This window comes from Macrotis lagotis, chromosome 1, assembly GCF_037893015.1.
Source record: "Macrotis lagotis isolate mMagLag1 chromosome 1, bilby.v1.9.chrom.fasta, whole genome shotgun sequence".
Taxonomy (NCBI): domain Eukaryota; kingdom Metazoa; phylum Chordata; class Mammalia; order Peramelemorphia; family Peramelidae; genus Macrotis; species Macrotis lagotis.
In genome coordinates, this window is record NC_133658.1 from 896221905 (window position 1) to 896236250 (window position 14346).

General features: G+C 43.3%; 1 protein-coding gene across 6 annotated transcripts in view; it reads left to right on the forward strand.

Annotated features, from left to right (window-relative positions):
- Nucleotides 1–14346, forward strand: part of MORN1 (MORN repeat containing 1) — a 216971-nt gene that overhangs the window by 120953 nt on the left and 81672 nt on the right. For 3 of the 6 annotated variants that reach the window (XM_074218692.1, XM_074218689.1, XM_074218688.1), the window contains exons 11-12: nt 3541–3692; nt 6567–6640. In XM_074218692.1, coding sequence (XP_074074793.1) covers nt 3541–3692; nt 6567–6640 — 226 coding nt within the window. Of the gene's footprint in view, nt 1–3540; nt 3693–6566; nt 6641–7386; nt 8697–13257; nt 14035–14346 lie in introns of those variants that run through there. The other 3 variants (XM_074218691.1, XM_074218693.1, XM_074218690.1) reach the window with 3 other exon arrangements.

Sequence of the window (14346 nt, forward strand, 5' to 3'; positions counted from 1 at the left end):
AAGAAAGTTTGAGAGGGCACTTTTAAGCCCTTCCTAAGATCTGACTATATTGGAATGAGAATATACTCATCAAAATTCAGATTGTTTGGGTAGTGTTTCCTAAATCAATGTTCACTGTAATAAAGATTTGTTAAGAGCGGCTAGGTGGCACAGTGGTAAAGCACCGGCCATGAAGTCAGTAGTACCTGGGTTCAAATCTGGTCTCAGACACTTAATAATTACCTAGCTGTGTGGCCTTGGGCAAGCCACTTAGCCCCATTGCCTTGCAAAAAAAATAATAAAAAAAAAGATTTGTTAGCATCATTGTTGCTATTTAAAAAATGATCAACTGTGCTCATGATTGGAGAAGGTCCCAGTTCCCACTGGTCTCTGTCTTGAAGTCAGCAGGCCTTCTCTATAGTGGCAGGCTGAATGAGGGGGTTACTCATATATTAGAAAATCCTGGGTTATCACTTGAAAATTGTCTTGAGTTACAAGGCTGGCTTTCTGTAAAACTGGAGCTTTTCTGAAACCCTCCCTCCTGTCTTTTTGTTCCCTTAAAAAACCCTTTCCTCTTCCCACCCATTCTAGAGGCCATCCTGGTGAGGTCTTGTTCTCAGCTAGTGCCTATTTAATCCTTACTAAGGTAATGGGATTCCTTCTGGAGAAAGAAGTTTGTTATAGAAGTCAAAATGTTAGACTTGGAGTTAGGAAGACATGGTCAGTCTCATCTTTGACACTTACTGGATGCCTTTAGGTAACTCACAACCTTTTTTTCCCACATGCTGCCCACCTTTCATATGTAACCTCTTAGAACCTGAAATGGTTTGTGAAAGAAGGAATTTCTGAGGTCTTCAGTAATGAAAGAACCAGTGGCACAACCCTCTCCTTTCTGTGACCACCCAGAAGGAATCCTGGATCTGAGGAGAGAGAGAAGGCTGTTTGGACTCCTCACACCCTAGAGTCATAGATCTCTGATGATGGAATTGTGGGCAACTTGATAGGAAATAGAAAAGATATTTGGGGACAGGGTGCTCAGCCTGTTTTCCCTAGAAACCTACTCTGTAGTAGCTTCTCACCTTACTAAGATCAGTCCTGAAAGAAACTATGTTATGATGCCCTCTTTTCAGTATTTGGATAAACAGATACTCTTCACCTTCCTTTTACTATCTCTTTTGTGTATTCTGATTCATATATGTTGAATTCTATCATATTTATATCTATTTATACATATATCTGATATACATATAGATAGATATAAATATATATGTTTCATCCATATCTTCCCCTTTAAAATATAAGTTCCTTGAAGGCAGGGTCTATTTTTGTTTTTTTTTCTTTGTATTCCCAGTGCTTAACATAGTTCCCATTTAATAAATACTTTTTTATTAAAACATGGGTTTTGGAGCCAAGTTAAAAGGAGTATAAGTAGAGGACATGAATGTGAGTTGACAATGATGGGAAGATATCTAAAAAATTAAAATTAAGGAAGGAGAAATAGGGATAACTATAATGGGATATCAAAAAATAAAATCAAGGGATGAGAAAGGGATGCACTGGGAGAAGGGGGAAGGGAGAAGTAGAATAGGATAAATTATTTCACATAAAAGAAACATAAAAGGGTTTGGGTTTTTTTTTACAATGGAAGGAAAGATGGAGGAGATAGAGAAAAGCAATTGAATCTTATTGGAATTGGCTTGTAAGAGGAATAACATATGCACTTTATTTTGATATATAATCTATCTTACCCTATGGGGAGGGGAAGAAAATAAGAGAAGGGGGAGGAGCTGATTAAAGGGAAGGTAGATTTGGGGAGACAGTGGTCAGAAGGAAACACTTTTGAGGACAGACAGAGTGAAAGGAGACAGAAAGAGAAGTATAAATGGGGAGAATAGGATGGAGGGAAATACACATTAGTATTCATAACTGTGAGAAACATTTTACAGTAAGACAAAGGCTTTAATTCTCAAATATATAAAGAACTGTATCAAATTTATAAAATAGGAGTCATTTTCCAATTAATAAATGGCCAAAGAATATGGTCAAATCGCCAAAGGATATGGATAAAAGATCAGAAGTTTTCAGATAAAGAAATCATAGCTATCTAAAGTCATATAAAAAATGCACTAAATCTCTATTGATTAGAGAAATGCAAATTAAAACTCTTACCTCACACCTATCAGACTGGCTAATATGACAGAAAAGGGAAATATGACAAGTGTTAGAGGGGATGTGGGAAAATTGGGGCATTAATGCACTATTGGTGGAGTTGAGTTGATCCAACCATTCTGGAGAGCAATTTGAAATTGTACCCAAAGGGTTATAAAACTGTGCATACCCTTTGACCCAGCAATACCTCTACTAGGACTGGCTTCCAAAGAGGGTTTTTAAAGAAGGAAAAGGACTTATACGGACAAAAATATCTATAGCAGCTCGTTTATGGTGGCAAAGAAATGAAAATTGAAGGGATATCCATCAATTGGAATAACTGAACAAGTTATATATGATTGTTATGAAATACTATTGTGCTATAAGAATGACAAGCAGGATTGTTTTCAAAAAACCTGAAAAGACTGTTATGAACTGATGCAAATTGAAGAGAACAGATCCAAGAGAACATTGTACACAGTAAAAGCAATATTATACAATGATCAACTATGAATGACTTAGCTATTCTCAGCAATACAATAATCCAAGACAGTTCTGAGGGTTTCATGATGAAAAATGTTATCCTCACCTCTAGAAAAAGACCTGATAAAATCTAAATGCAAATAGAATAATACTATTTTTTTATTTCTGTTTTTGGTCTATTTTCTTTTACAATATGTCTAAAATAAAAATATGTTTTGCATGACTATATATGTATAACCTATATCAAATTTCTTGCCTTCTTAAGGAGGGGAGAAGGGAAGAAATAGAATTTGGAATTCAAAAAAATTTTTAAATGAATGTTAAAAATTGTTTTTGCATGTAATTGGAAAAATAAAATATTTAAAATGTAGAAGAAAAAAAAAGAAACATGAATCTGCCTTCTACATGCTGAATTTCAGTCTTTAATAGTTTCCCTAGATGGTCCCAGGATGTTCACCTCTATAACTCTAAGGGGCAGTTTGGCTCAATCAGATGATCTCAGAATTAAAGTCTGTCTGTCTGTCTGTCTGTCTGTCTGTCTCTCTCTCTCTCTCTCTCTCTCTCTCTCTCCCTCTCTCTCTCTGTCTCCCTCCCTCTCTCTCTGTCTCTGCCTCTCTCTGTCTCTCTCTCTGTCTCTCTCTGTCTCTGTCTGTCTGTCTGTCTGTCTCTCTCATACACACACACACACACACACACACACACACACACACACACACACATTTTCCACAGCTCACACAGAATCAAATCATTCTTTCTTCAGACTGACAAGGTTATAGACCAGTTGGTAGAACAAGAATCGGTCCTTCTGCAGTACATATTGCCTTGGCAACAGACATCAGCTTGCAAAAAGAAGACATCTCCTCTCCTTTGAAATACTTCTGACCTTTGGGACTTATTTCTTAGAAACCATTTCTTTCTTCTTTTTCCTAGAAGAACCTCAACTGACCTCAAGCCTGGGAAGACAGACTTCTCCACATTATCAACAAGTCAGTCATGGCCTCGCTGTATTTCATAATATTTCTTTTCCAGCTCCTCCCCCAGAATACCAACCCATCATGTTTCTGGATAGCATCCCCAACAAGGTAACAGATGCTTGTCAAAAGCTTTTATTTCATATTGGCCCTCCTACCTTGTTGCCATGCAGTCTGTCCTCTGGGCTCATACTTCCTCTCCCCTGGGAGATGCTCTGTGACCAGTTGATTGATGGGTGATACAGAATCACAGAATTCACATTGTCTTGTCCCTATCCTCAGGTCTACATCTGAACTCATTCTTGCTGGACATAGAGACACTACAGACACATGGACAGTTCAGTCATTAAGAAAATATAATTTAAGGACTCCACAAGATTTGTTGTTGAGCTGTTCAGTCATGTCCAGCTCTGTGATTTTCTTGGCAGAGAATACTGGAACAGTCTGCCATTTCCTTCCCCAGTGTGTTTCCATTTTACTGCTGGGGAGTTGAGGCAAATCACACATCTAGTAAGCATCCAAGGTCAGATTTGAACTCAGATCTTTCTGGAACCAAACTTGCTGCTCTATTCCCTGCACCAGGGTAACTAAGTCACACGATGGGTAGAATGCCCGCCCTGAAGTCAGGAGGAGCTGAGTTCAAATCCGGTCACAATCAAAATATCAGTGAGACTTTGGGCAAGTCACTTCACCCTGATTGCCTCTCCTCCAAGGTCATCTTCAATCATCCTGATTCATTTCAGGCTACTAGACCTAGGTGGCTCTGGAGGAGAAAGTGAGGCTGGGGGCTTAGCACAGCACAAATCCAATTCACATGCCTGTCATGACAGCACCTCCCTGTTGTCATGGTCTTCTTCAAGAATGAAGGACAGGCATCAATCATCCACTGTGCCACCTAGAGGGTGCAAGATGTATCTACCTATAACATCCCTCCCAAATCTGCTACCATCTCTGATATTTTCAGCTTTACAATCCCTCCTTTGGACCAAATAATTTTCTCCTGAAGACCTCTATGAAAATGCAGATTTATTTCCTGGGAAGTTTGGCCCATTAATACCCAACAACTCATTAGCTCAGGTGACTTTATTAAGATTCCCAGTAGACAACAAAGCCCTAAGGGAAAGGGGAGAGGAGTGTATTGTGATGGGAAGTAGCAGAGATCCAGAAGGAAGCATTTTATTTATTTGTTTGTTTGTTTGTGTGAGTGTTTATTTATTTATTTGTTTGTTTGTTTAGCCAGGCAGTGGGATTAAGTGACTTGCCCAGGGTCCCACAGCTACTAAGTCTCTAAGATTGAACTCAGGTCCTCCTGGGTCCCCCTCTGCTCTAACCACTGCACCACTGAGTGGGCCAGGAAGCATTTCTCAAGCACCTACTAGATGCAGGCATTCCTGGATAGAAAGATAACAATAAAATAACGCCTGACCTCAGGAAGCTTACATTTGATCAGGAAACATAATAATAATGTAATGTAATGATAATAATAATTAGTTTTTATAGAGTATATAAAAGTATAAGGGGCAGCTAGGTGGGGTAGTATATAAGACAGTAGGCCTGAGTTCAAATCCAGATTCAGGCCTGGAGGGACTGATGCTGAGTGAGATGAACAGAACCAAAAAAACACTGTACACCCTAACAGCAACATGGGGGCAATGATCAACCTGGATGGACTCACTCATTCCATCAGTGCAATAATCAGGGACAATTTGCAGCCATCTGCAATGGAGAATACCATCCAGAGAAAGAATCGTGGAGTTTGAACAAAGACCAAGGACTATTGCTTTTAATTTAGGGGAAAAAACTGATATCTTATTGTCTGATCTTGCTATCTCTTATACTTTGTTTCTTCCTTAAGGATGTGATTTTTCTCTCTCATCACATTCAATTTATCAATATTCAATATATCAATGTATACTATGGTAACAATGGAAAGACTGGCAAATTGTTTTCTGTGGGAGGTGGGGGGAGGGAAGTAAAATTAGGGGGAAAATTGTAAAACTCAAAATAAATCTTTTTAAAAAATAATAAAATAAAATTGAAAAAAATCCAGTTTCAGACACTCACCAGCTCACTTCACCTTGTGTACCTCAGTTTCCTCATCTGTAAAAATGAGCTCAAGAAGGAAATGACAAATGAAATGCTTAAGATACTTCATTATTTCTGCTAAGAAAACCCCCAATGTGGTCACAAAACTCAGACATGACTGAAACAATTAAACAATAACCACAACATAGCATATAATTTGGGGAACTATCAGGGATGTCTCATTGTAGAAGGCAGAGCCTGAACTTTGGATGGAATAAAGCATTCAAGAGGGGCAGGGAAGAGAAGGGGAGGAAGGCTCCTGGCCTGGAGGACTGCCAGACCCCAGACCCAGGGAGCTGGGCTGGGCAGATGCCCTGGAGAGGGGGCTGTGGGGCCAGGGCACCCTGAACAGTCAGCAATCAGGAGCAGGGGTCAGGGTCTCCATGAGAGGGAGAAGGGAAGCAAAGGGGCTGAAGGCAAGCGGCCTCCCCATGGGGGCTGCATTCTGCTGTGGCCCCACATCCAAGGCAGATGGCTGGAGGACCCCTCTTTGAAGCCCTCCTCTCTAGGTTGTCTTGGTCTTGTTCAGAGCTTCATCCCACCCTCTCTCTCTCTGAGGAGCTGGGCAAGGCCCTGGAGAGGGGGCAGAGAGGGACTGCTTTCCAGGAAGCAGAGCAGCATTTGGCAGAAGGGGGTGGGGGCTGCCTGTGTCTCTAGCAGCTGCCTTGGCAGCTGGTCCTCAGCCAGGCCTGGTGAGGAGGAGGGCCAGGGCAGGGCAGAAGTGAGGCAAGAGGCTGTGATGGGCTAAAACTAGGGGCACAATCTAGGGCAGAGCCAGTAATACTGTTCAAGCTGCCCTATTTCTTTTTCATTTAAGATTGCAAAGGATTCCAAATTAAATGTTTTTGTCTCTAGATCCTCTAAATGGTTCACTTTATTGCACCCCTCTTCTCCTTCCAGAAAGACCAGGAGCCGCAAGCCACCAAATGTTCTGAGAAGTTGGAGAAAGTGAAGAAAAAGGACTCCTCACGCAGGTACATGGGCTCTCTGGCTCTCCCCATCCCTCCGCCTGACCTTGGTTTCTCCTTAACGAGGTGTTTCCCCGACCCCCCAGAGCCACAGTCTGCTAACAGGTGGTTCTATGTGGTGAAATACATGTTTCTTCCAGACAAAGTCGGCCTCCCATGGCCCTCATGATCACACCTGCTCTATCCAAGCACCTGGTGGGCCTGCTAATATGTACCAGGCTGGCCAACTAGCCCCCTGGGTGAGCCAGGAGTCCTTTCAGAGGGACTAAGGATAGGATTGATAACCTTGGTTTGCTTGGTCCCTCACCAAGGGCCTCTCCTGACTCTTCTTGGTCTTTTAAGAAGTCTGACCCCTGGGTCCCAGAGGCATGAGTTTAGTCCATTGGTGATCTCTGGGCTTCCTGCCTCCTCACACCCCCCCCCCCAAAGTGGGGAAGACTCTGGAGCCCAGAATGGAAGCACCCGAATGGCTGCAGAGGCCTCCTTTCAGCTTTGTCCTTGTATCCCCAGCAACCAACCCTCAGTCTCTGGGATGGAGCTGGATCTGGGGGCGGGGAAGGTGGGGGTGGCAATCAGACCTCTTCATCTTTCTATTTTCTTACTATCCCTATAAATAGGGATGCTGTTGTGTAGCACCCTCATGGAAAGTCTATACAATGTTATGAAAAAAACAGATTGGACAAAGGGAGCGGTTTGTTTAGCTCTGAGTGCCAAGGTTGCTTTGAGTTATAAGTTGTTTATTTTAATCCCAGGCCATCTCACAATATGGGCAGCTAGATGGCACCACCGTGGATAGAATACTGGGTTGGGACCAGGAAGACTCATCTTCAAAAGTTCAAATCTGGCCTCAGACACTTTCTAGTTGTATGACTTTGGATAAGTCACTGAACCTCGTTTGCCTCAGTTTCCTCATCTATAAAATGAATCGGAGAAGGAATCAGTAAACCAGTTCAATATCTTTGGGGTAACTAGGTGATGCATTGGATAGGACATTGGACTGGAAACACTCATATTCCTGAGTTCAACTCCACTTACTACCTGTGTGATCTTGGACCAGTCCCTTCACTTTGTTTGCCCCAGTTTCCTCAATCTGTAAAATGAGCTGGAGAAGGAAATGGTAAACCATCCCAGTATCTTTGCCAAGAAAACTCTTGGGGTCACCAGGAGTCAGATATGATTGAAAAGGACTAAACAACAACTTATCACATGCCTATGCCAGAATACCTAAAGCTTTAAGAGAAAACTGAAAATTTCCCAATATGCCTTGGGGAAGTGCCCACAAAGAGGTTACAAATTGACTTTCAGAAAAGCCCACCTTATACAAAAACCACTGCTGAACAGGCACCTGTGCTCCTGGTACAAAAGGGATCCTCTCAGACCAGGGGCTTGGTTCTCTGGACCCAGGGCAAGCTGGTGAAGCTTATCCACTCCTCCTCACAATCACACTTTAAGTGCATAGCATTAACAAAGAAATACAACTATAATGAAATACACTTGTCAAAGTATATTTAAATACAAGTTCACAGATACCAGGTTAAAAACCTCTGCCTTAGACTGTATACATCTATTCATTCAGTCATTTTGAAATGTAGCTGACGCTACTGTTATTTGGAGAGTCAAAGCAGGTGACTGATGTGTCCCAATTGCCCAGGTCCCCCAAGTTGTGTGGGGCCACATGGACTGCCATCAACCCATGAGTTGGAAAAGAGGCCCCACATTCTTGCTAGCTCTCCTGTTCCTTGTTAAAAGGTTATAAGGTTCTTATTCAGAATGCCCCATCAGACTCAAGAAGTATGAGCTTTTCAGAGCTACCCTTATGAAGCAGAGATCTCCAATTAAGACTTAAAAAAAAGCAAAGAAAAGAAAGAATGGGTAAAAGGGGATCATCTTCCTCTAGGATTCCATTTTGGATCTCAATCTCCATCATCTCTAATAATAAGAACCTAAAAATTCTGTCACTCCCTGCCTCACAGGTCTGTTGGGGTGGAAAAGCCTTTATAAACTTTAGAAAGCTATCAAAATGAGAATGGTTACCCTGATAGAGAATATGATCAGCCTTTCTTATGAAGTAGGAATAAAAACAAACTCATTTTTCCTCCTTAAGTGAACAAAAATATTTTTGTTTATATATCTAATTTTATGTTGGGGGGGAAGAAGTTTTAATGTTTGTTGCTTAAAGTCTTTGTAGTTTTGCTTTTTTTAAAAAGCATTCATTCATCCTGCTATCAATATTCCTGATTCTTCAGAAGACCTATTCTGGAGAATCCAATTTCACTTGCCTTAAGAAAACAGGAAGTTAAAATGCCACACACGCAACAAAATCTCCCACCCCAGCCTTGACTATAGGATATGAGGGTTTCATTGGCATCTCTGACAATGGGGTCAGTAGAGAGTCTGGTTTCTCAAGCTGTAGGTAATCTTGAAACTGCCCTCAACGCCAACTTGAAACCTTTCCTGGTGTTCCCCATAAATGTGTGACATAAAGGAAGCAGCCAGTCTGAAAGGCCACCTTCCAAGCAGCAAATGCCAGGAGAAGCAATCCACAGAGAGGGCAGCCCATGGCTCGCCTGTTCATTCCCAAGCTTTTCACAAAGAAAAGAATGACCGATAAATAAGGCTGCTGTGACACAGAGAAAACACAGTTGGACACATGTACTGAAACAGGTCCTGGTGAATGATACAAAAGGAACTGAGAGGCTCAATGTGGAATCTGCATCTTTTCTGATTAGCAGACTCTTGTTTGCTTGAGGAAGAAGGCACAACCTGGAGCAGGTGTCTGCCCGTGCCATCGGCAAGGTGGGACATCAGGGAACAAAGGACAGGACTTGGAATTGTGTCTGGCTTGGCTCGGACTATGTGAGCCTCTGCTTTCACCAAGTGTACAGATATGTCCCTTCATTCACTTTGAGTCCAACCCTGGAGAGGTTTGTTCATGGGGCAGAATTTCTTTCTTGTCATGTTATCAGAATGGCACAAAGGGAACCTTAAGCCTCTTTGTTGGCTTACTCAGGATCCAGATCATGGACAATCTAGCTGGCCACCCTGTAATCAGCTCCACTGAGATTAATGAGGAATGAAAACAGAAATCGTGAGAAATACAAGCCTGCCCAGAGTCTTTCCTGGGGTTGATTAAAGGCAGAAGGAATATTCAGACACACTGGAACCTGGCCAACTAGCTAACATCATCTCCAGGCCTAGGAAATGTTCTAGTGGGGTAGATCAGAACCACAGCCCAGTTTTCAGAAAGGAATTTTCTCTGTGGACCAGATCAGATTCCCCAGGCCAAAAGGAACATGATATAAAGGGCCCAAAACATAGAAAAATTTCTACGATGGAGGCTAATGACTCTATCAGAAAGCATTGGCAAAGCCATGTCCAACATAAAGTCATCCAAATGTGTTCACCAAATTCACTCTTCATTCTTGATGGTAACACCCTGTGTGTTGAGCCAGAAGGGACTTCAAGGGCCATCGATCAATCATTATTAAACATCTCCTGTGAGTCCGGCATTGCACTGGCCAATTATAAGATGAGGAAAATGGGCCTCGGGAAGTTGAGCATCCCAAAGCTATAGAGTCCAGACTGAGGCTGGTTTTCAATCCAGGTTCTGGCTTGTCTGATCTTAGAGACACAGAAACAATATTGAATGAAATGTTACTCTTAAGTTCTATGCTTTTGGATGACTTCAAGGGAGTTCATTCATTCAATGGTGATGTTTGTTTGTCCTTCCTTCTTAAAGAAGGTGATGCCACGACAAGCACATGAATTGGATTGGAGTGAGGGGGTGCAGATATGAATCAGGACGAGTGGAGATGGCCCTGGAGGCAAGGCAGTCAGGGTTAAGTGACTTTCCCAAGGTCACATAGCTAGCTAGTAAGTGGTAAGTGTCTGAGTCTGGATTCAAAATCCAGTCCTCCTGAATCCAAGGCCAGTGCTCTATCTGCACAACCTAGCTGCCCTTTCATTCATTCAGTTAATATTTACTGAACAACTGGGGTTTATGGGGTGTTCAAGAGGACTAGCACCTCCAGCGTGAGGATTTGCCTAGCCCTTGTCAACCCTTGCTCATCTACCTTTGGTGTCCACCTGTCCCCCAATTCCCACCTATAATTCCAAAAAGCTGTAGCATACACAACAGCCTCACCCTAGTAAACTGTCTCAGCAGAGGGGCTGAAACCAAACCTGTCAGTGAGGAATGTCTACTCCAAGCATGTGAAGGCTTTCCCCAGAGAAATGGGTGGATGTCAACAATTTGTTCCAACGGCCAGGAAAATGAATGAGGCAGGTGCTATGGGACACCTAGAGTTTGGTCAGTATCAAAGACACCACAATCCCCAATGCGACGGACCATTGCCAGTCAGCTTGACTTTTGCCTTGTCACTAGACTTCGATGGTTCTGGAAGACAGAGAGTGAGGCTGATGACTTTGTGCAACTCTGCCTCACTAAACATTTCACAAAACAAACAAGTCAAGACATCACCACATGATGTCAGTGAAGGATGAGCAACACCTGCACATCTATTATATTAAAGGAACTAGGCAAGGGAATGGGGGTAGGAGAGAGAATCTGTCATCCACACCCCCCACCCCAGATAAAAGAGAACTATCTAATCCCCATCTTAGGAGATCACTCCTCAGTCCACCAGGGTCCATCATTTTTTCTCCTACCCAAGCTGCCATTCAAATGACCTGGGGTTTCCAGCTCAGAACTCAGTGGCTTGTTATACAGTGGGAAAAACACTGACTTTATATTAGGAAAATAACAAAATTATAATGTTTTTAAATACAGATTTAGAGCTTAAAGGAACCTTAGAAATCATGAAGTCCAACTCTGATTTTTAGATGAAGAATTGTTAATGTGTTCGATTGTGTCCTTTTTGATCCTGTTTGAGCAGTTTTCTCATCAAAGATGCTGAAGTGGTTTGCTATTTCCTTCTCCAGCTCATTTTACAAATGTGGAAACTGAGGCAAAAAGAGTGAAGTGACTTGCTCAGGGTCACACAGCTAGGAAGTGTCTGAGGGTGCATTTGAATCCAGTTCTTTCTGAGGACAGGTCTGGTGTACTATGCACTACAGTGCCCCAGGGCAGCCCTACAGATGAGGAAACACAGAAGCACCACAGTCAATAAGTGTTTGAGGTGAAAATATCCTGCCCCAGCACTTCCTGAGGTTGGGTACATCACCCAACACTAGGGCTTCAATCAGATGGACTCTACCTCTGAGGTCTCTACCAGCTCTCTGGATCTTCTCTGAGTCGGTAGTCACCTTGTGCCTCAGCTTCCTTTTCTGCAAAATGAGTGGTTGGATTAGATGGCATCCAAGGACTCTTTTAAGTTAAGGAGCCTAAGCCCAAGGCAGGCTGAGCAGCCCAGAGCCCTCTCTGAGACTTTTCTATCAAAAAGTTGCATCTTATGGGGATGGGTCCCAGGGGATGGCCTTTCCCAGGGGAGGCTTCCCTAAACTGAAGTGCTTATGCAAATGGATTCGCTCTGATAGCCTTCCAAGCAGGCTTCTAATCTTATCTTATCTTTTTAAATATTTTACTTGGGTAAAGTGCCTCTGCTGGGGGTGGGGGGGTGGAGGAACAGCTCTAGATGGTAACTGGGGAGGGCACAGCTTTGAAGCAGGGAGGGAACTGAGCAGAGGCTTCTTGGGGGAGCCCCCAAGAAGGGGAGGTGAAATTCTGAGAGAGCAAAGGGGGAGAGAAGAAAGGGCTTTAAGGTTTTCTGCCCTCCACCCTGCCCCTAGCCCAAATATCCCTGGGGCAAGAGCCTTCTTTTCCCACCTCCGGTAGCCAGAGTGGTTGGGACTTTGTGACTAACTCCAAACAAGGAAACCTGGCTCCCCTGGCCCCAGCCCCCACACTTCCTGGACAGAGGCTGGGAAAGATGCTTTTCACAGGGAAGTGGCCAGAGAGAGGCAGGACAACCTTGCCCTCGGCCAGCCAGGCCCTGGGCCAAGTGTGTCTTTGGCATCCTCTCACCTTCCCCTTCAGCACCATTCCAAAAGAGATAATGTAGGCAAAGCACTTTGTAAACCTTAAGGCCCTATAAAAATGGCAGCTATTTATCATGACTGCTGTTGTTACTTCCCTCTACCCAACTCCCAGACAGCTGGTCCCCCCCCCGCCAGTGCCACCCCCCACATCTCCACCTCTTCCAAGGCCTGTCTTCCCACCATGGCCCCGCATCCATGCTGGCAGCTGGCTGGGTGGAATGGCCCTGTTAACTCATTCCCGGTTAAGAGTGAAGATAGACCAATATTAATCTCCTGAATTCATAAAGAGCAGGAATGTGCTTGGCATGTGTGATCTCATGTAAGCCTCACAGAAAGGGCAGGATGGGAAACTGAGGCTGAGGGAGAGGTGACGACTTCCTAATGCTCATTAGCTAATGGCAGAGGTAGGAACAGAACTCCTTTGGGGGGCTGTTGATTTCAAGCCCTGCACTCTATCTAACACTCCCCATTACTTCAAGCTTTAGCATTTTAATAAGACATAGATATTGTGTCTACTGTGTTCTGAGGGAAGGAATCTCTTTGAGGATGGAATTTATAGACACCTTGGCAGTTTTCTAGACACCCCCCAGATTACATGTCATTGACAGCTGCTTCCCTCTAACCAGATGTGTGACAACCCATTGTGAATCATATTTGAACTCGGATCCTCCTGACTCCAGGCCAGTGTTCTATCCGTTGTGCCAGTTATCTGCCCTCAAGAAATGAATTATTAACAAATCACTTTGTCCAAGATCCTTTGAGGAGAGGAAAAGAACACTTAACAACTAAGGAGATCAAGAAAAGCTTCCTCTAGGATGGGCTGGATGTCCTGCCAGAGAGCAGAATAAGACAAATGAAATCATTCGGTCTGGCGCTGCCATGGCAACTGCTGGTGGGACTGAAAATTCAATAAATTTAGGAGCTTTTTAGGGGTGAATTGTTTGATCAAACAGAGCAAGCTAATTTTAAGTTGATAATTTTGTATGGCCTTCAAATGAGTGTTTTAAATATCCAAATGACCCTTGATAAAGAAAAGGTTCCCCACCCCAATCGAGGAAATAATACATGGAAACTGAACCTCAAGGGGAGCTGAGGATTGGACAGCTCAGAGGGAAGAGGAAGGAGGCACAGCTGGGCAAAGTCCCAGAGGTATGAGATGGGATTCCAAGGACAGGGAACAGAAAGTTGGCCAGTTTGACTGGAACACAGAGTATGCAAGAGGAAGAAATGGGCACCAAGTCTACAAAGGAGGCAAGAAGAATCTAAAGGCTTTCAATGCCAAACAGATGCATTTGTATTATAAAAGCAACAGGGAGCACTAGAGGCTTTTGAACAGTAGAATGACTTGTATGAACTTATACTTTAGGAATATCATTTTATTAATGATGTGGAAGATGAATTTAGGGTCGGGGGAGAGACTGGAAGCCAAGATTCCTCTTAGCAGTCTGTTGCAAGAGTCTAGGTGAGAGCCAAGGAGAGCAAAAACCACTTCCTGTGCAGCTCTGGGCAAGTCACTTACCAGCTTAGGGCCTTGTTCCCATTCTGTAAAATGAAGGGATGATATTAAATGACCTCTGAGGTCTCTTCCAGTTGCCACTGTGATGCTGTGACCTAGAATGGTAGCCATGGGATAGAAGTTACTGTGGAAGGAAGATCGACATTGCTTGGCTCCAAGAGACTGGGACTTTTGGTATCCCCACCTAGAGCTGAGTTCT